This window comes from Phacochoerus africanus, chromosome 7 (genome assembly GCF_016906955.1).
Source record: "Phacochoerus africanus isolate WHEZ1 chromosome 7, ROS_Pafr_v1, whole genome shotgun sequence".
NCBI classification, from domain to species: Eukaryota; Metazoa; Chordata; class Mammalia; order Artiodactyla; family Suidae; genus Phacochoerus; species Phacochoerus africanus.
In genome coordinates, this window is record NC_062550.1 from 61,467,057 (window position 1) to 61,487,585 (window position 20,529).

Below are 20,529 nucleotides of genomic sequence, written 5' to 3' on the forward strand. Positions count from 1 at the left end.
GATGTTCAGACTAGAAAGGGATATGCCTAAGAGAGGGTTTTTCATAGGACATTTGTGCTGAATGAACTTGGCACACATAAAACTTTCTGGCAGGATGTCATTTACTTTTGAGTTTGAGTACTGAGTACTGTCAGATGTTCAGAGGCTGTCTTTTTTTTTTTTTTTTTTGGCTTTTTAGGGACATACCCACGGCACATGGAGGTTCCCAGGCTAGGGGTCAAATTGGCAGCCACAGCAATGCCAGATCCGAGCCACATCTGCGACCCACACCACAGCTCACGGCAACACAGGATCCTTAACCCACTGAGTGAGGCCAGGGATCAAACCCGTGTCCTCACACTTACTAGTCAGGTTCTTAACCCACTGAGTCACAACGGGAACTCCAAAGGCTGTTTCCTGACAGTAGTCATTTCAATTCATTACAAACTAAGCTAGTATGGATTGAGACTCTGGTGCCTTCAGAAAAGAAAACAGAAGATCTGAGACCCCAACAGGTATGATTTCTGGAGTGGACGATTTTAAATGTTCAGTAGAAAAGCAGCAGAAGCATTCATGTTGTGGCTCAGTGGGTTAAGAACCCGACATCGTGTCTGTGAGGATGTGGTTTCAATCCCTGGCCTCACTCAGTGGGTTAAGGATCCAGCATTGCCATGACCTTCAGCATAGGTCACAGAGGCGGGTTAGATCTGGTGATGCTGCATCTGCGGCATACACTGGCAGCTGCAGCTCTGATTCGACTCCTAGCCTGGGAACTTCCATATGCTGTACAAAGGAAAAAAATAAAAGTTAAAAAAATAAAAAAGAAAGAAAAGCAGCAGAGAGAGTCTTCTTTTTGATAGGAACTCTACTGTAGTACTTTGTGACAGCTCTTTCTGGGCAGGGCCTACCAGCAGCACCAGATAAGCCCACCAGAGATCCACCTTGAACTAGCATCTTCCTAGTGACCTGCATAAGCCAATCCTATCACCCCCAGTGGAAGCTGCAGCTGAAGATAAGGCCACTTGGCCCCAGACACTGCACAGTGTGTGCTTTTCCTGCTTAGAAAGCCTGAACTGGTGAGGCTGACCCTTTACAAGCTAAGAAAGGCCAAGCTCGTGAGCCTGAACCTTAACAAGCTCTTGGAATTCATACAGACTAGAGCAGGATTTTTTTTTTCTACTGGAAACTAACACATTCACTTTTAAAAATACCTTATTTGGTGCACAAGTCTGGCTATTTCACAGAGATTTCAGCTTTCCAAGTGAGCTGGAGCTCATCTCTTCCCTTGGAAAAGCTCCTATTTGATGGTGGTCAGCAGAAGTCTCAACATAGACGTGGGCAAGAAAGGTTCTCGCTGAGACTCACCCAAAGAAAACCTCCAAGGAACAGAGAGTTCATTTCAGGATGAAGTTGCAAGTACGAAGTACTTTCAACCCAAGCAAAAGCCGTCCATTGACCCACAGAGGCAGGAGGACTCCTCTTCCAACTGCTGCAGCCCCTGAAGTGAGAATCTGGCTCCTGAAGGGACCACTGCCTCTCCTGCTGCTGTGCTCGAGTCTGCAGAGCCCCACGGTGAGTTCCCAGGTAGGAGGCGATTTCTTCATGATCGGAGCTTCCATACGGGGGTGCTCCTGGTGACAACTTTTACGTGACTTTTAGTCCCTTGGAATGTGATTCCATTTAGACATTTTAACAAGGAATGCTAGCAAAGGGGTTGAAAACAAGGTTTAAAAATTGTGGAGTTCGGAGTTCCTGTCGTGGCATAGTGGTTAACGAATCCGACTAGGAACCATGAGGTTGCAGGTTCGATCCCTGGCCTTGCTCAGTGGATTAAGGATCCGGTGTTGCTGTGAGCTGTGGTGAAGGTTGCAGACTGCAGCTCGGATCCCGTGTTGCTGTGGCTCTGGCATGGGTCAGTGGCTACAGCTCCGATTCAACCCCTCGCCTGGGAACCTCCATATGCCGCGGGAGTGGCCCAAGAAATGGCAAAAAGACCAAAAAAAAAAAAATGTGGAGTTCTACAGTTCATATTGTGGCTCAGTGAGTTAAGTACCTGACATAGTGTCCCTAAGGATGCCGGTTTGATCCCTGGCCTCGCTCATGGCCATAAGCTGTGGTGTAGGTTGCAGGTGCAGCTCAGATTCCATATGGCTGTAGTTGTGTCGTAGTAGCTATAGCTCTAATTCAACCCCTAGCCCAGGAATTTCCATATGCTGTAAGTGTGGCAAGAAAGAAATAAAAGAAAAATTTCAGAGTTCTTTGCAGTTCACAAATGTGGCATCATGAAAGCTAGAGGCATAGCATTATTTTCTTGATGATCCATAAAACACTGTGTAAGTAAAACACTGTGTCTGTAGGACAAATAACGTGAAATAAACCAAGTCTATTTCGCTCTCGCCTGTTCACATGGCTCAACTCAGAAGCATTATAAAGTTCTATATAAGGAAAAATAACTCATATTAAGAGATAATGGAAGACACACTTGAGATCTAGTACTATACTAAAGTTTGAGAGTTCACAAGATTTAACAGAAAATGATATTTTTTATTTTGTTTTGGCTTAAACAGATTCTATAGAACTATTTGTAAACCTGCTATAGTTATTAAGTCATTTAAGCAGTCTTAAATGTTTCTTTTAATTGATGTATAGTTGATTTACAATGTTGTGTCAATTTCTGCTATAGAGAAAAGTGTTTCATATATATATTACATATATACATACACAAACACACACATGCACATATATACTTTTTAGATTCATTTCCACTGTGGTTTATCTCAGGATACTGAATATAGTTCCGTGAATATAGCTTATACTAAAGCAGGAAGCATTCATAAAATTTTATTCATTTACACACAACCAGATGACTTCTCAACATAAATAACATAAATGGTATGTTTTTGAGTTCCAGCTGCGACATTGTTGACATTCACTGAGTGGAATCTTATCTCTTACTATGTTCCTTCACAACTACTCTTTATTAGAAAAGCATCATTTCTTTGCCAAGAAAGAAACATCTTGGAATTTAGATAATTGAAAATATGGCTCGGAATTATGAAATGATACTTAGTGAATTTGTATTCAAATCTCTAACGTCAATTTAATATGTGCTAGATATCAACAAGTAATATTCAGCTGGGTACCCATGAAAAAATGTCTTTTTCCCACTCCTGTTTTCTAAGAGGAAGGATTTTCCCAGGAACATGCTTGACCACTGTTTAACCCTTTCCTCACACGGCTCCCTTGGAGCTGGGTGAATTTACCTAATTGGTAACGTCAGGGAGAATAACTGGATGTGCTGATTTTGACTCTGCTCTTCTTCCTCTTGGGAGTTAGAGTGATGGCAAAAGGCATGAGTTCTGTGTTCCTCTGTGATAAGAATCTTACCTGGATAGGCTGCAATCCAATACTGCCTACAGTAGGTGGGCAAGTCAGCCTCCTTCTGGGTTTACCCTTAACAAGCCCACCAGCCATCAGACCTAAAAATGTGTGCTCCAACAGGGCCTCATTCAGCAGTAAAAATAATATTTTAGCCCTTGCATTTGTTCTTTTTTCTTCCCCCCTCATTTTTTTTAGGTCCCAGGCAGCGGAGAGGTCTGTCATTTACTGGGGATCCCCTTGGAGAACCCAGCATTACTCATCACTCAAGTCTTTTCTTAAATAAAATCCAGAGACTTAACACAGGCTTTAGGTGTTCCTGAAAGAGCTACTCCTTAAAACCCACTTGTCAAAGAATGTGAATGGGATCAGGAAAGAAAACAGAAAGTATAGTTAAATTTTAAGGTTATTAACTTTTTCTTCAGAAAACTCAATATGCAAAAAAGACTGTTTTCAGTGATACAAAAAGAGTCACTTCCTCCCTGGGGAGATGAAGTTTTTTGGCGCTTTCAGTAACATTTGTCAAACCCAATTCGATATCTAGCACAGGTCACAGACACAGGAAGGACTGTCGCAGTGTAATTGTTATGAGTGAGACTTACGTCGGCAAATAGTGATTTTTAAGCAGAAGATGTGGTTTTAGAGAGTATAGCATATGGCTATGACGTAAAAATTTAAAAAAAGAAACCTCCACTAAATAGTCAGGAGACCCATAGGGGGAGCTCTCACACCCAGTGACACAGCGGAGCCCAACAGAAAGACTTCTCTTCACCAAACCCATACCCCACCCCACCCCCGCCCCTCAAGGACTCAGCCAATGAAAAGCCAGTAACTCTTGGCGTACCATACCCTCCCATCTTCCTTTTCCTCTCTATGAAAGCATTCTCCTGCCCCTACCTATGGAGATTTGCATGTGGCTCTCCAGGGTTGCAAACTCTGGGTTGCAATTCTCTGCTGATTCTGAATAAACCCGTCTTTGCTGGAGAAATACCTAGCAATCTATGTATTTCCAGTCAAAAAGATTCATCATCTGATATGGAAAATTAAAATCAAAATTTTTCTTTCCTGATAGGTTGCAGTTAAAATCGACTTTGACTTGGCACCAGTTTCCTTTGATGATCAGTACCAAGGCTGCAGCCAACAGGTCTTGGAGAAGCTGATTCTGGAGGATTATTTCACAAAAGAACTAGCAGCCCACGAGTACCACAAGGTCTGGCAACGTGCCCTCTTAGCCTGGTTGAACCAAGCAAAAGCACCCCCCAAGGACATGGCCATTGCACATGCTGTGGCCATCTTGGTTTACTCATCAAACAACAGTGTCCGCTCAGATTTCGTCAGAGCCATGGCCAGTGCTGCCAGGTCTCCCCAGCAATATAAAAATTCTTTCCATTTCAAATATCTGCACTACTACCTGACCACGGCAATCCAGCTGCTGAGGAAAGAGATGGCCAGGAGGAATGACTCTTTGTGTTATGAGGTGCACCATAAGGTAGAGGGTGTTTACTTGAGTGCCAGCACAGGTGCCACCATACGCTTTGGCCAATTCCTCTCCACTTCCCTCCTAAGAGAAGAGGCACAGAAGTTTGGGAAGCAAACTCTATTTACCATATTAACCTGCCTGGGTGCACCAGTACAAGACATCTCTCTCAAGAAAGAGGTCCTGGTCCCTCCCTATGAGTTGTTTGAAGTTGTAAATACGAGCTATCACCCAAGAGGAAATTGGTTGCAATTGCGGTCAACTGGGAACCTGAGCACGTATAATTGTCAGCTGCTGAAAGGTATTATTATGGATCCAAATTGAGTTCACTCTTACCAGGATGCAGGCCACTATTCTTTTATAAGTTGTTTTTATAGGAGTTCCTGTCGTGGCACAGTGGTTAACGAATCCGACTAGGAACCATGAGGTTGAGGGTTCGATCCCTGGCCTTGCTCAGTGGGTTAAGGATCCGGCATTGCCATGACCTGTGGTGTAGGTTGCAGACTCGGCTCGGATCCCACGTTGCTGTGGCTCTGGCATAGTTTGGTGGCTACAGCTCCAATTAGACCCCGAGCCTGGGAACCTTCATATGCCGCGGGAACGACCCAAGAAATGGCAAAAAGACAAAAAAAAGAAAAAAAAGAGCTATTTTTCTGGAGTTCCCACTGTGGCTCAGTGGTAAGGAACCTGACTAGCATCCATGAGGATGCAGATTTGATTCCTGGCCTCGCTCAGTGGGCTAAGGATCTAACATTGCTGTGAACTGTGGGTAGGTCATATGTGCGGCTCAGATCTAGTGTTGCTGTAGCTGTGGCATAGGCTTGCAGGTGCAGCTGCAATTCAACCCCTAGCTTGGGAACTTTCATATGCTGTGGGTGCGGCCCTAAAAAAAAAAAAAAAAAAAAAAAAGCTGTTTTTCTGAGTGGGCTTGGGAGGAAAAGACCAAAACCATGGAAACAGGCCTTCAGTAATGGTGCAACTGGCAGATGAGAGAAAACCCACCTTATGTCTTGGTTTCCCTTCTCTTCTTCCTGCTCAACCACCTCTTGGAAACTATGTCTCTGCAGTGGCACTAATATATGGGGCATTTTAGACAGAGAAAGTAGGTTATCGCTACTAGAAAAGACAGCGCATAAAATATGGCATTTTACTTTCTCCCTCACACTCTTTTTTTGTCATGGTCATTTCAAGAATAAGGAGTGCTAAAAGTAGAATAGGAGGTGTCATTTATTTATTACTCTTATCTTTTTTTTTTTGGCCATGCCCAAAACTTGTGGAAGTTCCAGGGCCAGGGATAGAACCTGCACCAGAGCAGTGACCTGAGCCACAGCAGTGACAACACCAGATCCGAAAGCCACTATTCCACCAGGGAATTCCCATTCATTCTTATCTATTAACTGTCTTCTGTGTTTCAGGAACTAGGATAAGTGGACGTAGGAGATAGAGAATGAATAAAGCAAAATCACCATCCTAGGAGGATTTTTAGTTGAATGAGAAGTGGAAACATGAACATATGTCTACACACAAAAGTACTAAGTAATAAGCCAGATGTTTAAGCAATGGTGGTGGCTCAGTGCAGAAAGCTACTCATTCTCTCCGGGGCAAGTGAGAAGGCTTCACAATCAGGGGTCACATGGGACTGGACATACGAATGGGGGGTTTCAGTGAAAGAAGAGAGAAAAAGTCATTTCAAGCAGAAATGCCATATGCTGAATCCCAGAGATTTCAAAGAGCCTGGTGTCTTGGGGGAAACTTGGAAATTCTGGAGGGCGGGAGTGTAGGGGGCGTGGGATGTAGGAAGAGGCCAGGAGAAAGGAAGCAGCAGATGCATTGGGGTTGGAGAATTCTGAAGTGTCGAGGTTGTAAAAACTCCTGTATCTCTAAGGGCTTTTGAATGTAGTGCTGTTAAGTAGTGAGAAATCGTGATACGTTTGTAAGGAGTGGGACATCTATCAGATCAGTATTTTAGCAAGAGCTCTGATGATAGTGTGAGAAATGAACGGAAACAGGAGAAATTAGAGATGTCATAGGACCAAAAAATAAAAAATAAAAGTTCTTCTTTAGAAAAACTGGTGATGGATTCCATTTTATCCCTCTATGTTACCAGCCACAGTCATTTGACAAAGCAAGTGCTGCTCAAATTCTGTAGTAAAGGCTGTGTCCTATTTAATTCAGAAGGAGGAAGACCATCCTTAACCACAGGTGCATTTGTTCACACTCAAAGTCAAATGCAACCCAGCTACAGGATCTACCTTTGAGAGATCCCTCAATCTTTCCCTACTCCATCATTACTGCTGCTGTGACTAATTCAGGCTGTCAGCCGTTCTCAACATTTCCACACTGCAGCTTTGCAAAGGTCCTCACACTGGCCTCCACCCTGAGGTCAAGGTCCTGCTCACTTGGGCCTATCTGTAAACACAGACACCCCACCCCACCCCGGAACCAGGGGAGAGGCGACCTATGAGGACTTTAACCCCCGCCCTCCTCTCCTTGGTAGACAGCAACAGGAATGAAATGAGTTTCCGCTCTTCAGACTCAAGAGATGAGTGTTTGTAGAGGAGAATGAAAAACTAGAGTAGGATATGACCAAAACAGTGAGGTGTTTTTTTTTTTTTAACTTTTTTCTTTCAGTTTTATTGGGATATAATTGACCTACAGCATTGCACAGGTTTAAGGCGTACGATGTTAAGGATTTGACTTACAAACATCATGAAATGATTATCATAAGTTTAGTGAACATCCTTCATCTCATGTAGATACCAAATTAAATAAACAGAAAAAAAAAATTGTGTGTGATGAGAATTCTTAGGATTTTCTCTCCTATCAACTTTCATATATAACATACAATAATGTTAATAATATTTATCATATTATACATTACAAAAAGAAATATTAGGCTCCTCCCTATAATTGTGATTTGTGTCAAATTCTCCTGTGCTCTTTTTCTTTTTCTTTTGGCTGCATGCGAAGCATGTGGAAGTTGTCAGGCCAGGGATTGAACCTGAGCCACAGCAGCGACAATGCCAGACCTTTAACCCACTGAGCCATGAGCCACCAGGGAATTATTTCTAAAAACAGTGAGCTTTTGATAATAAATGAGAATATCTGTAGTCAGCTTCCAGAATTCTTTGGAACTATACCTGCCTAGGATACTATTGCTACTTTCTCACCATGAATTTGGGATGGATAATTTCTCTATTAGGTTAATAAGCACAGTAAAATATATGAAGTAAAAAAAAATCAGAATATTTATGCCCAGAGGCAGAAAACTAAGGGAGGGGAGACTAAAAGAGAAATTATTCCCCATGTTCTACTACTGTCTAAACTCCAAAGAAAAATACTTCAGGACCCTGATCCCTCCCCAAAAGGGTGATCTTTGCTTTTCTGGGATGAAACTACTCAAACACAACTTTAATTTGGTTTTGAGATGGCTTATCTGGGATAGCCACACAAACTACCAGCTTCTGGAAGTTTGGTTGATCTTGGGATATTTGACATTAGAAATCATACTTACATGAATCAATCATCCTGTATTTCTCTATAAATTCTTTGTGGGCAGGGGCTTGACTACATTGTATTTAAGAGCTTCACCTGGGGTTCCTGTTGTGGCTCAGTGGTAACGAACCCGACTAGTAGCCATAAGGATGCAGGTTCGATCCCTGGCCTTGCTCAGTGGGTCAGGGAACCAGTGTTGCCCTCAGCTGTGGTGTAGTTTGCAGATGAGGCTTGGATCTGCTGTGGCGTAAGGCTGTGGCTAAAGCTCCATTTCAACCCCTAGCCTAGGGACTTCCATATGCCGTGGGTGCAACCCTAAAAAGATTAAAAAAAAAAAAAAAAGAGCTTGGCCTGAAATCCAGGCTATCTGACCCCAGATCCACCCTGTCTGGAACCATGCACCACTTTTTAGCTGTGTTCTCAGGCGAGTTGCTTAACATCTAACATAATGAGCAAAATGATAGAGCCCCATGGGACTCTTATAAGGATCAGATAAAATAAAATATCAAATTATTTCTACATTCCCTAGCACATAGTAAATGGTAAATAAGTGTGCACTATTATTGACTTTAGTTCCCTGGCACATATGAGTGTCCAATCTATGTTGGTTGGATGAGAGAATGAAAAAGTAAAGCATTCTCTTTCACGCAGCTGAAAGATTTGTGCCTTGGGTCAGAGGACAATGTAGCTTAATTGACTAAAAAGAGTTCGATTGCAAAAAGGGAAAATATTCTAGAAGGTTCAACCCCTAGTCTATAGTAAGGAGCTGTTGCTGCAGTGTAAATAGCCTGGAGTGGGGTCACTTGCAGCGTAAGTCACCGTATCTCCATTTTCGTTAGAAATTCGCCACTGAGCAGTTTTGGGAAAAGAGACTATAAATGCAGAATAAAAATAGCGCTGACCTTGGAGGGTAATATTTTTGTCAGAGACATCATGTGATAGGTCAAGAGCTGGCACTGGAGGGTCTTCCTAGCCTGCACAGCTATAAAACTATCAGAATGGAGGGAGTTCCCTGGTGGCACAATGGGTTAAGGATGTGATGTTGTCACTGCTGTGGCTTGGGTCGCTACTGTGGCATGGGTTCAGTCCCTGTCCCTGGGAATTCTGCAGGTCACAGGCAAAAAAAAAAAAAAAAAATTACCAGGAGAGGGAAGGGTAGAGCAGAATAAGCTGAAGTAGCAGTGACGACTGTGCTGAAAGTTGCAAGGGAGCCAGCTCCCTCCTCTGCTTCCACCATCCCTAAGCTTCACAGGGAAGCCATTTGAGGGAGGTCTCAAGTCTGCCTTGGCTATTTGTTGGCACAGACACAAGGGACCATACGGTCTAGGACTGGACACAAGTAATATTCACCTATCTCTACTGATTACAAAAAATAAGTTTTTTTTTTGTCTTTTGTTGTTGTTGTTGTTGCTATTTCTTGGGCTGCTCCCACGGCATATGGGGGTTCCCAGGCTAGGGGTTGAATCGGAGCCATAGCCACCGGCCTACGCCAGAGCCACAGCAACTCGGGATCTGAGCCGCGTCTGCAACCTACACCACAGCTCACGGCAACGCCAGATCCTTAACCCACTGAACAAGGGCAGGGACCGAACCCGCAACCTCATGGTTCCTAGTCGGATTCGTTAACCACTGCGCCACGACGGGAACTCCCAAAAAATAAGTTTGACTGACTTCAGAGTGCCTTCACCTATTCACTGCAGCATTTTTTTTTTTTTCTCAAGAGCTAAGCCTTTTGTGAAATCTGTCTTAAGTCACTTTTTTTTGTCTTTTTTTTTGGGAAAGGGTGCCCATACCTGCAACACATGGAAGTTACCAGGCTAGGGGTCAAATCAGAGCTGCAGTTGCCGGCCTACACCACAGCCACAGCAACACAGGATCCAAGTTGCATCTGGGGACCTATCTACACCTTAGCTTGCAACAACACCAGATCCTTAACCCACTGAGTGAGGCCAGGAATCGAAACCACGTTCTCATGGATACTAGTCAGGTTCGTTACTGCTGAGCCACGATGGGAACTCCCTTAAGTCATTTCTATTAACTGCTAAGTAACCTCTACTTGTTGCAACATCCCAGAGCAGCATCAGATTGATCCATCCGTGAATGGTGGGAGGAGGGTGGTGGCGCGTTTTTCTTATCTGGGAGTCCTTCACTGGGACGGAGTCAGGTTAGCATTTTTCTAGATGGCTGCTATGCCCACTTCACTTCTTCCATCCTATACCCGGAACCTCAGCCTAGGGAAGCCCAGAATCTAATTCCTCATGAAATCTGAATTCTCTCAGGAAACTGTTTCTTATCCTTTCAATTGTCTTACCCTTTCAACTGTTTCTTCCCTTTTCAATTGTTTTACTAGCAGGACACACAAGCTAGTCTATGTCCCCCCAAATCCGCTAAGTGTCAGAGACTTTTGTTTACTCTGTGGTTGCCTCTTAATCTGACACAAGCAATATATAAGAAACAACATAAGGAGGCTTTTAAAATTGGTCAGCCAGGGCACTGCAGTTCTCCCAAAAGAGGAGATGGCAGGTTAAAGAGCACTGCTTCCCCAGCCCTTCACATATTTCAGGATTGCTTCCTCGAACTTGTAACTGTGGTTCTCAGATTCAAAGAGTTCCCAGAATCTGTTGCCTTCAGAATCAAGAGGTCAAACTGGTAGCATAATACATTGAAGGGAGAGAATTTGCAAAAGAAATATTGTTTAAGACATTCTAAGCTAACAGCTTTTTCCCCTAATTCTTCTCTCACCCCTCACATGACCTATGCTTGTTACCAAGGAAACAGATGTTTTCATGCCCATTGAAAGACTTAAAGTATGTTATGTTAATTTGTCCTTAAATGTTGCTTCTTTCAGCAAAATAATCTGTGCCAAAAATCTGTACACACACAAATACATGCTCTGTTGTATAACACTGGATTCATAAAAAAGAGGGGTTTATTTGTTAAAGTGTTTCACATAATCGAAATTCTTAAGCATGTTTCTAGAAAAAATACAGTCAATTGTTTGCAGTAAGCCTGGTTTTACACATAAATCTTGCCAGTCCCTAGCAGTGAGAATTTAGAAAATGGCTTAGTTTCTCTGTGCCTCGGTTTCTTTATATGTAAAATAGGAATGCTTTTTAAAAATGAAACCTACCTTATAAGATTATGACAAGGATTAAAAAAAAAAGAATGTTTGCAAAAGCTCTTAGAACATTTGCGATGCATCTAAGTAAGTACTCAAAATTCTTTAGCTACTATTACCTTAAAATTATTTATTTAACTAACTTTCTTTTTCCTATTTTCCAAATTTGGAGCTTCATGTATCCCAAAGTGGTTTTCCCCATTTGCAGCTTCACACTTACCTTGAAGTTGAGTGTCTGTCTCAGACAAATGGAGTAATTAAATGAATCTGGGCACCACATGACAGGATGGGAGGAATAGAGACAGAGGAGCCATGTCTGTCAATAGAGCATTGAGCAAATGACAGCCTCTGAGCCTGTTTCTTCATTTATAAAACGGGGCAGTACTTGCCTGGAGGAAATGTAACAGCCCTTGGTACCCACTAACTCCAACACAATTGAAAAACTCCGGGGAGTTCCCGTCGTGGCGCAGTGGTTAACAAATCCGACTAGGAACCATGAGGTTGCGGGTTCGGTCCCTGGCCTTGCTCAGTGGGTTAAGCATCCGGCGTTGCCCTGAGCTGTGGTGTAGGTTGCAGACGCGGCTCGGATCCCGTGTTGCTGTGGTTCTGGCGTAGGCCGGTGGCTACAGCTCCGATTGGACCCCTAGCCTGGGAACCTCCATATGCCGCGGGAGCGGCCCAAGAAATGGCAAAAAGACAAAAAAAAAAAAAAAAAGAAAGAAAGAAAAAGAAAAAGAAAAACTCCGGGAATGTACTTTGTACATGGAAGCAAGATAATAGTTTAATGGTGCCAATGTCTACTTCAGTGACATTCACGGGAAGAATAGAAAGAAAGGAAAAGACGGAAGAAAAACTGCTTCTGTGCTTGTAACCCACTTTTTGAGTGCCAACTTCTTCCAGAATAACACTCTAAAAGATTAACACTCATCACTCTGAATTTTGACAGAAAGAGACTATGATTGCATTTGCCACCAAATACAAGATGAATTAGATATACCGCACGCCAGTTTTGCCTTTTCCTCGAGAAATTGAATATTTCTGTCTGAAAAAGCTGATATAATACACAGATTCAGACTTTGTGAGATAAAATATATAATAATTATCCATTTTCCTCCAGACCGTATACCTAAGGCAGACATAACCAGATTTAGGTTGTAATACATCATTAAAATGATATTTGAGGGAGTTTCTGTTGTGGCTCAGAGGAAACGAATCTAACTAGCCACCATGAGGTTGCGGGTTCAATCCCTGTCCTCACTCAGTGGGTTAAGGATCTGGCATTGCCATGAGCTGTAGTGCAGGGCACAGATGCACCTCAGATCCCCTGTTGCTGTGACTGTGGTGTAAGCCAGCAGCTATAGCTCTGAATCAACCCCTAGCCTTCGAACCTCCTTATGCCGAGGGCGTGGCCCTATAAAAAGAAAAAAAAAGGATATTTGATAGCAATTTAGTTTACAAAAGACTTTCACACGCATTGTCTGTTTAATTCTTACAACTAACCTGGACATTGGAGTACTGACATCAATACTGAAATTTAGAAAGATTAAGTGGTTTCTGTAAGATTATTCAAACATGCTATAAATAACAAAAGTAGAACTCTTTCCTGTGTTTTCTGATAGAAATTCCAGAACAATTCTCTTTATAGGTTGCTTTCAGGAAACATACTTGTTCAAAAATATTATTGAGAACCTACCATTGTTTTCAATCTTCTGTGACAATAATTGCATTATAAACACACTTCACATTCACATAAATGTACATACACACAAATGCATATACAACAAGATAATAGTTGATCATTTCACATGCATTGTAACACTAGCGTTTTTGTTTGGTTTTGTTTTTATGCCTACACCTGCGGCAAATGGAACTTCCTGAGCCAGGCATTGAATCTGAGCAGTAGCTGTGAGCTGTGCCACTGAGGCAATGCCAGATACTAACCCACTCTTCCCCGGGTTAGATATTGAACTCACACTTCCTCAGCAACCCTGGCCACTACAGTTGGATTCTTCACCCTCTGTGTCAGAGTGGAAACTCCAGTAACTCTAGTGTTTTTTATTTTAACCTATGTTATTACGTTATTAAAGATTGATGGCCATGATGTACTAAACTGATGTCACATACCATTAATGGATCACGACCTCCAATTTGAAAAGTACTATACTAGGGGACCAAGGGAATAAAAAGCATGAAATAGATAGTCTATAAGAAAAGACAAATACAAAGTAAAATTAACGTGAGTTATCCTCAAATGAGAAATTTTGTAGATTGTAATGAATTCACAGATGGTTTTCATTTATTCACCTAAATATATTGTCTGGGAGTTCCCATTGAGGCACAGCAGAAACAAATCCCACTGGGAACCATGAGGTTGCAGGTTCAACCCCTGGCCTCGCTCAGTGGGTTAAGGAACCGGTGTTGCCTGTGAGCTGCACGGTGTAGGTTGCAGAGGTGGCTCGGATCTGGCATTGCTGTGGCTGTGGGTAGGCTGGCAGCAACAGCTCCGATTGGATTCCTAGCCTGGGAACCTCCATGTGTTGTGGGTGCAGCCTTAAAAGGACAAAAGCCAAAAAAAAAAAAAATAATATATATATATATATAGTCTGTGTGTGTAAAAAATAATAATAATAATATGAGATAGAAATTTTAATGACTGTAAAAGAAGTAGAGAAAAAATAGCAGGAGAATTAGGAAAGAAAAGTGACTTTAAGCTGATAAAATAAACTTAAAGTAAGCTATTTTTAATATCCCGGTTATTATAAAGAGGGCTTCAGAGGTGGTTTTAAAGGGTATGATTACAACATAGTAATGTTTCTGTGTTTATCTCTTTTGTGAACATTAGCACAAACACAGTGAAGCAAAGTAGAGAGTAGTGGTGGTGATCGCAGTATTTCCCCAAACCTGGAGATGCTGTCATTTTAAAGATGAGAAAACTGAGACCCAATGAAAGTAAGATGATCAAACATCTAGGGACAAAGCTTCAACACCAAAGGCCATCACCCCCAAACCATAATCTTTCTCTGTTATATTTTTTCCTTGTCTATCAATTTTCTAGTAACTCTTCAGTAGAATCTTATCCCATGAAAACAATGAGAAAGGGTGGGGTTAGAGGTTCTTATGATCTCCAGCCTTAATGAAGCAAAAAAAAAACAAAACAGAAAATGCTTAAGAATCATTCTAATGAGTTACCTGCTAAAGTGGTATTAATGGTTACTGGTTCTCAGATAATACAATTTTAACATAAACTTTGATAAAAGCTTAGAAACACATATGCGTTATTCACTCTTCTTGTCCAAGAAAATTGGAGGTTTGAAAATTACTATTGGTATATACAGAATTCTAAATAGAAATTCCAGGAAACTCAATGGATCTTATACATTATGTGAAAGCAATGGAAAAATATTTCCCCATAATCTGCTCATCTTTCCAGTCAATATTATTGTCAAATATTGAGACAATCAGGAAGTTGAATGGCTTCCTCTCCCAAATGTCTTTTCTATGCTAAATAATCAGTGAAGCTGATTGAAAATATTCTTTATCTAGAGTATTTTTTAAAGGTTTCCATCTTCTACCTCATTCTATATACTCATCTCATTATGTTCCCAATTAATAGTTATATATGTAAATAATTCTTTGTGTTTCAGTTTTGCTTCCATCAGCCACAGCTTACCAGCTGCTAACCTTTCCAGTGAAAATTGTGTACATGTAGGCAGCACACATACACACACATACACCAAGCAGGATTATCTGAATACTTTTTGCCCACTTTGTAATAAAAGAAATTTAATGAACATGCAATATATGGAGAGACAATCAGTAGTTAAAAATGTGAGTTGAGGAGTTCCCATCGTGGCGCAGTGGTTAACGAATCCAACTAGGAATCATGAGGTTGCGGGTTTGATCCCTGGCCTTGCTCAGTGGGTTAAGGATCCAGCGTTGCCATGAGCTGTGGTGTAGGTTGCAGACTCGGCTCTGATCCCGTGTTGCTGTGGCTGTGGCCTAGGTCAGCAGCTACAGCTCTGATTCGACCCTTAGCCTGGGAACCTCCATATGCCGCAGGAGCAGCCCTAGAAATGGCAAAAAGACAAAAAAAAAAAGTGAGTTGAACCATGTTACTACCTAAGTTTGACTGCTGCCTATACGACATACTAGATGTGTGACGTTTTGCAAATTTCTTCACATCTCAGCGACATAGTTTTATCAACTAAAAAGCTGAGGATAATGAAAGGATAAATACCTCATAGTTTCGTTGTGTGGACTAAACAAGTTCATTTATAGCAAGTGTTTAAAACAGAATAAGCTTTTTTTTTTTGTCTTTTTGCCATTTCTTGGGTCGCTCCCGCAGCATATGGAGGTTCCATGGCTAGGGGTCGAATCTGAGCTGTAACCAGGCTAGGGGTCGAATCGGAGCTGTAGCCACCGGCCTACACCAGAGCCACAGCAACGCAGGATCTGAGCCGCGTCTGCGACCTACACCACAGCTCATGGCAACGCCAGATCGTTAACCCACTGAGCAAGGCCAGGGATCGAACCCGCAACCTCACGGTTCCTAGTAGGATTCCTTAACCATTGCACCACAACGGGAACTGCGCGCAGATTAAGCTTTTAATCAGTGTTAACTTTCATAATGGTGATAAAGATGATGATAATGAAGATGGGGATAATGGTAAGGGTAAGAATTCTGCTGCTGATGGTAATAAAGACATAAAAACTGGGAGATCTCAACCACTAACTTGCTGGGCCTGAGGTAAAGCTTAATTTCTTGGTACTTGTCTCATCATCTACAATATAAGTAAGCAGAGTTCTGCTAGAAAAATTTAAGAGAATATTTTTTTTTTTCTAAGTTAAAAAATGAGGAGTTCCCGTCGTGGCGCAGTGGTTAACGAATCTGACTAGGAACCATGAGGTTGTGGGTTCGATCCCTGGCCTTGCTCAGTGGGTTAAGGATCCCACGTTGCTGTGGCTGTGGTGTAGATCACAGACACGGCTCAGATTCCATCCCATGTGGCTCTGGCATAGGCCTGCGGCTACAGCTTCAATTAGACCCCTAGCCTGGGAACCTCCATATGCCGCGGGAGCGGCCCTAGAAAAGGCAAAAAGACAAAAAAAAAAAAGAACCAGGATTTTTGGAAGAGCTTTGTTATGGTTGTAGGCTCTCCAATTTTGCAGGCTCAGGAAGCTGGGGACATGCCCTTAGACCCCTTAGACGCCACAGCTGATCCCTAGCTGTAGCTCCACAGTGGACTGTAATAGATTCCTGTGGCCTTTTAAGTGGTTGAAAAGTGATGGGAATGTATCCAAAGTGACTTGCCTACTGAAGCAGAAGATTCACATTAACTCAGTTCAGTCTTCAGGAAAGGGCAGCGACTTTGTTCCTGCTTGGCTAAATTTCTCAACACCATGGTCAGCTAAGTCACCTACAGCCAACTTCAAAAAACACAGAGAGCACTTACCCTGAGAAGATGGTGGTAGATTTGGAGTAAGCCCTCATCGACGTAATTCCACTGATGGCTTTTTTAACAATGGACCTCTACGAACAACAGGAGATTCCTGGCACCAGCCCACCCTGTTCTGCCATAATTCTTCAGACTCTGGTGTCTCAAAGGGAGCATGTGCTGGAATCACAGGGAATCTTTCTGGCTGGCATGGCTCTTCCAAAGGTCATGATGGCATAAGCCAGCATAAGTGGGTGTGGTACAGGGAACCACGGCCACTGGAATGGCTTTGTCTTTCAGGAAAATCCATCTACAGAGTTTAGGGAAGAAAAGAAAAAAAGATAAGGTGGAAAAGTGGCAGTTTGAAGAGGAAGACTTTCCTTCTTTGAATCCAGAAGCCGGCAAACAGAATCAACCATGCAGACCTATTGGAACCCCTTCTGGAGTATGGGAAAATCCACCTAGCGCCAAGCAACCCTCTGAAATGCTAGTCATCAAAAAAGTTTCCAAAGAAGATCCTGCTGCTGCCTACTCTGCTGCATTCGCTTCACTAGGATCTCACCATACAAATGGAAACAAATCCTCAACTATGGTTCCAAGTGTCTAGAAGTACCTGGTTCCTAAGCCTGTACCGCCTCCATCCAAGCCCAGTGCATGGAAAACTAACAGAATGGAACACAAATCAGAATCCCTTTCCTCTAGCCAGGAGTCTGCTTATACCTGTCCAATCTCTGTTACCAAACCAGTAGTACTGGCTGGTGGTGTGGTTTTAAGTTCTCCCAAAGAGAGCCCCTCTAGCATCACTCCACCAATTGAGATCAGCCTCTCTGGTCTAACCAAGTTGACTCCCCGAACTAACTGAAAGGAAGAGGGAGTTCCTGAGGACTCTGAAGGATGACGTCAGGGGACAGAGACTTGGGAGAGCAGAGACTGTGAGAAGCTGGAGGATTTGGAGGATAACAGCACACCTGAACCCAAGGAAAATGGAGAGGAAGGCTGTCATCAGAATGGGCTTCCTCTCCCCATAGAAGAGGAAGAGGAGGTGCTCTCTCATTCTTTGGAAGCAGAGCACAGGTTATTGAAAGCAATGGGATGGCAGGCATATCCTGAAAATGATGAGAATTACCTTCCCCTCTCCAAGGATGAGCTCAGAGAGTGCCACAATGAAGACAGAGCAGCTGAGAAGAAATGGCTTTGGGAAGAATGGCTTCTTGCAGAACCAAAGTTCCAGTCGGTTCTCCCCTTGGAAAAATACTCATAAAGCAGAATTTGAGGACTCAAAAGACATAGAAACGAGTAGCAGTGAAACATCTGATAACGATGCCTAGAAGTAGAGGCATATAAATGCTTACAGTTAAATCTGACCCAGTAAATTTAGCTTGTGTGTTTAGGGATTATGCAGAAGAAATCCTTCTTTTCCTTTTCCTTTTCTTATGTTGTTGAATACTTCATGCACGAGGGAAATTATCATATCCCAAAGAAAGAGCAAGCAATTGGCTTGTTTAGCTTTTGCTGTCTTTCTGTTACCTGCTTAATAGAACTTTGTGTGGTGGGAAAGATTTTTAAAACACACACGTACACGCAGTATCTCTATGGGGCATTGCACAGGTAGGAGCTGCAGTGCAGAGAGGTCTGCAAAGGTCTGCAGCAAGAGCTTCTACTGCCAGCCCTTGAGGCCCTCACCCCTGTGCTCAAGCAATCATTGTCAATGACAAAGTAACTATTGAAGTTATAATTGTATTAAATTAATGCTAATAATTTGGATATTTTATTTTATTTCTGGCTGCTTAGGTAATGTTAGCCCTTATGCAAGCATATATGGGTTTTTTCTTTTTCTTTTTTTTTTTCCTTTTTTTCTTTGTGGACACAACTGTAAAATATCTGGATATAGGAAGTGTTGTTATTCTTGCAGCCTTGATATTCAGGGAGGATTGTAAAATATAAATTTCTGTGAGATTTCAAATATTAAGATTATTTTATAATATTATTTATAGATTTAAAAGATGTGGTTATCAGAGGTCTGTTCAAGGGAAAAACTACTGCATAAAATAACTAACTTGGAATAAATATTTTGCATCATTAAAAAAAAAAATGAATCAAGGAGTTCCTGGTGGCACAGCAGCCTCTGCTTGCTGCTGTGGCTCAGGCTCCATGACTGGCCCAGAACTTCTGTATGCCATGGATATGGCCCCCCCAATAATAATAATAATTAATTTAATTTAATTTAAAAAATATTTAAGTGAATCAAAGGCGAAATGAGGGGTGTGTTTTTTTAAATCTCTGCTACCAAAAACATCTCTAACTCTTTTTGTTTTTACAGCTTCCAGCAAAAAGTGCATCCCTACTCCTGCAGTTATTGCTTCACTCTCCTTTTTGACCAGTGTCATCATCTCTTCCAAAAGTGGAACATAAAGGAAGCTTATGATTTTGCCTTCCCTGGACCCTTTTGCTTCACTCCAATCAGTCTACCACCCTGAGCACCCAGAGGGAATTTTTGTGCCTAGATATCAATTGATGCAGAGTTGGCTTAGCCCACTGCCTATGTGTAGGTCCCTAATAGTATATTTCTTCTCCATGGATACAGAGATTCACCCTGTAATTGAAAATGACCAATTGGAGCCTGTGAGATACAGTGAGGGTCCTTTACTGGAACTGGGGCTGTAGGTAAGGAAGTGGTCATTTTGGGGGCTGGAGATTAGTGAAAGCAGAATATAAGCCTAGAATCATTAGCCACTGTCTTGCCACCAAGAAGAGAGACTGTACCTCCCTGAGAATGGAAATAACACAATGAAAGAAGAGCTGAGAAATTAAAAGAAAGTGAATCCTGATGAGAGTGTATAAACCCCTAGAGCCAACTCTGCCTGAAACTGGATAACCCCAAGCTTTTTCCTTACATAAATCAAGAAATTATATTTTTGCTTAAATAATTTGTATTAAATGGTCTGTCTCAAGCAATTGAAGGAGTTGTGAGGAATATGAGGACTCTCCCTTGCTAAATAAAAATTTAGTGGCCCTAAATATTAGGGACAAATCAGAGACATTGAGTTAGAAAGCAAAGGACAAATTCTTCATCAAATACTAAAGCTTCGAGCCCCAGAGACATAGTTAAGGTGTGAACTTTCTTTAGAGATTTTTCTCAGCATTCAAGACCAAGTCAGTTTATTCTCAGATGGGAGGAAACATGGAAACCTGAGAAATAAAAGGGAAAGTTAATGAAAGATGTTAGTGGAATCTCATTCACTGCCAGTAATGGGGTATTGCACACATTTCTTCTAAAATATTACAAAAATTAGAATTCAAATTTATATATTCATTTACAGAGACCTCTATGGAAAATTGGATTTTAAGTCCTCGTTGCAAATTTAAGTACATTTGCTAGGAAAGCAAATGTGGGTGGAGAGAAAAGAGAAGATAAAGGAGGAAAAACATCCAATTACCAAGCAAATATCAAAGATACATTGAGTCCCCATTATGTGCTAATAATTAGGTAAAAAGAAGTATAAATCATCAAATTTCACAGCTGGGGATGTTCTCCTTCTTTTCTCTCAGGTAGTAAACAAGATATGTGGGACGATGGAATTGTTAGGTCTCCAAGGACCCTACTCATTGAACTAAATGGGGTGAAGCTGAGAGCTTGTTCCATACCT

The 20,529-nt window shown here is 42.0% G+C and overlaps 1 protein-coding gene and 1 pseudogene across 2 annotated transcripts; both read left to right on the forward strand.

Moving 5' to 3' along the window:
- Positions 1-1,042: 1,042 nt before the first annotated feature.
- On the forward strand, positions 1,043-20,100 carry ART4 (ADP-ribosyltransferase 4 (inactive) (Dombrock blood group)). Of its 2 annotated transcripts, none has more exons than XM_047787492.1 (3): positions 1,043-1,563; positions 4,430-5,135; positions 19,203-20,100. In XM_047787492.1, the coding sequence occupies exons 1-3, from the start codon at positions 1,384-1,386 to the stop codon at positions 19,292-19,294; spliced, it is 978 nt and encodes a 325-aa protein (XP_047643448.1). In that variant the 5' UTR covers positions 1,043-1,383; the 3' UTR covers positions 19,295-20,100. The 2 variants fall into 2 exon arrangements, with proteins under 2 accessions (XP_047643448.1, XP_047643449.1); XM_047787493.1 differs by having other exon boundaries at positions 1,043-1,551.
- Positions 16,075-18,268, forward strand: LOC125131610 (vasculin-like protein 1; annotated as a pseudogene).
- Positions 20,101-20,529: the final 429 nt, after the last annotated feature.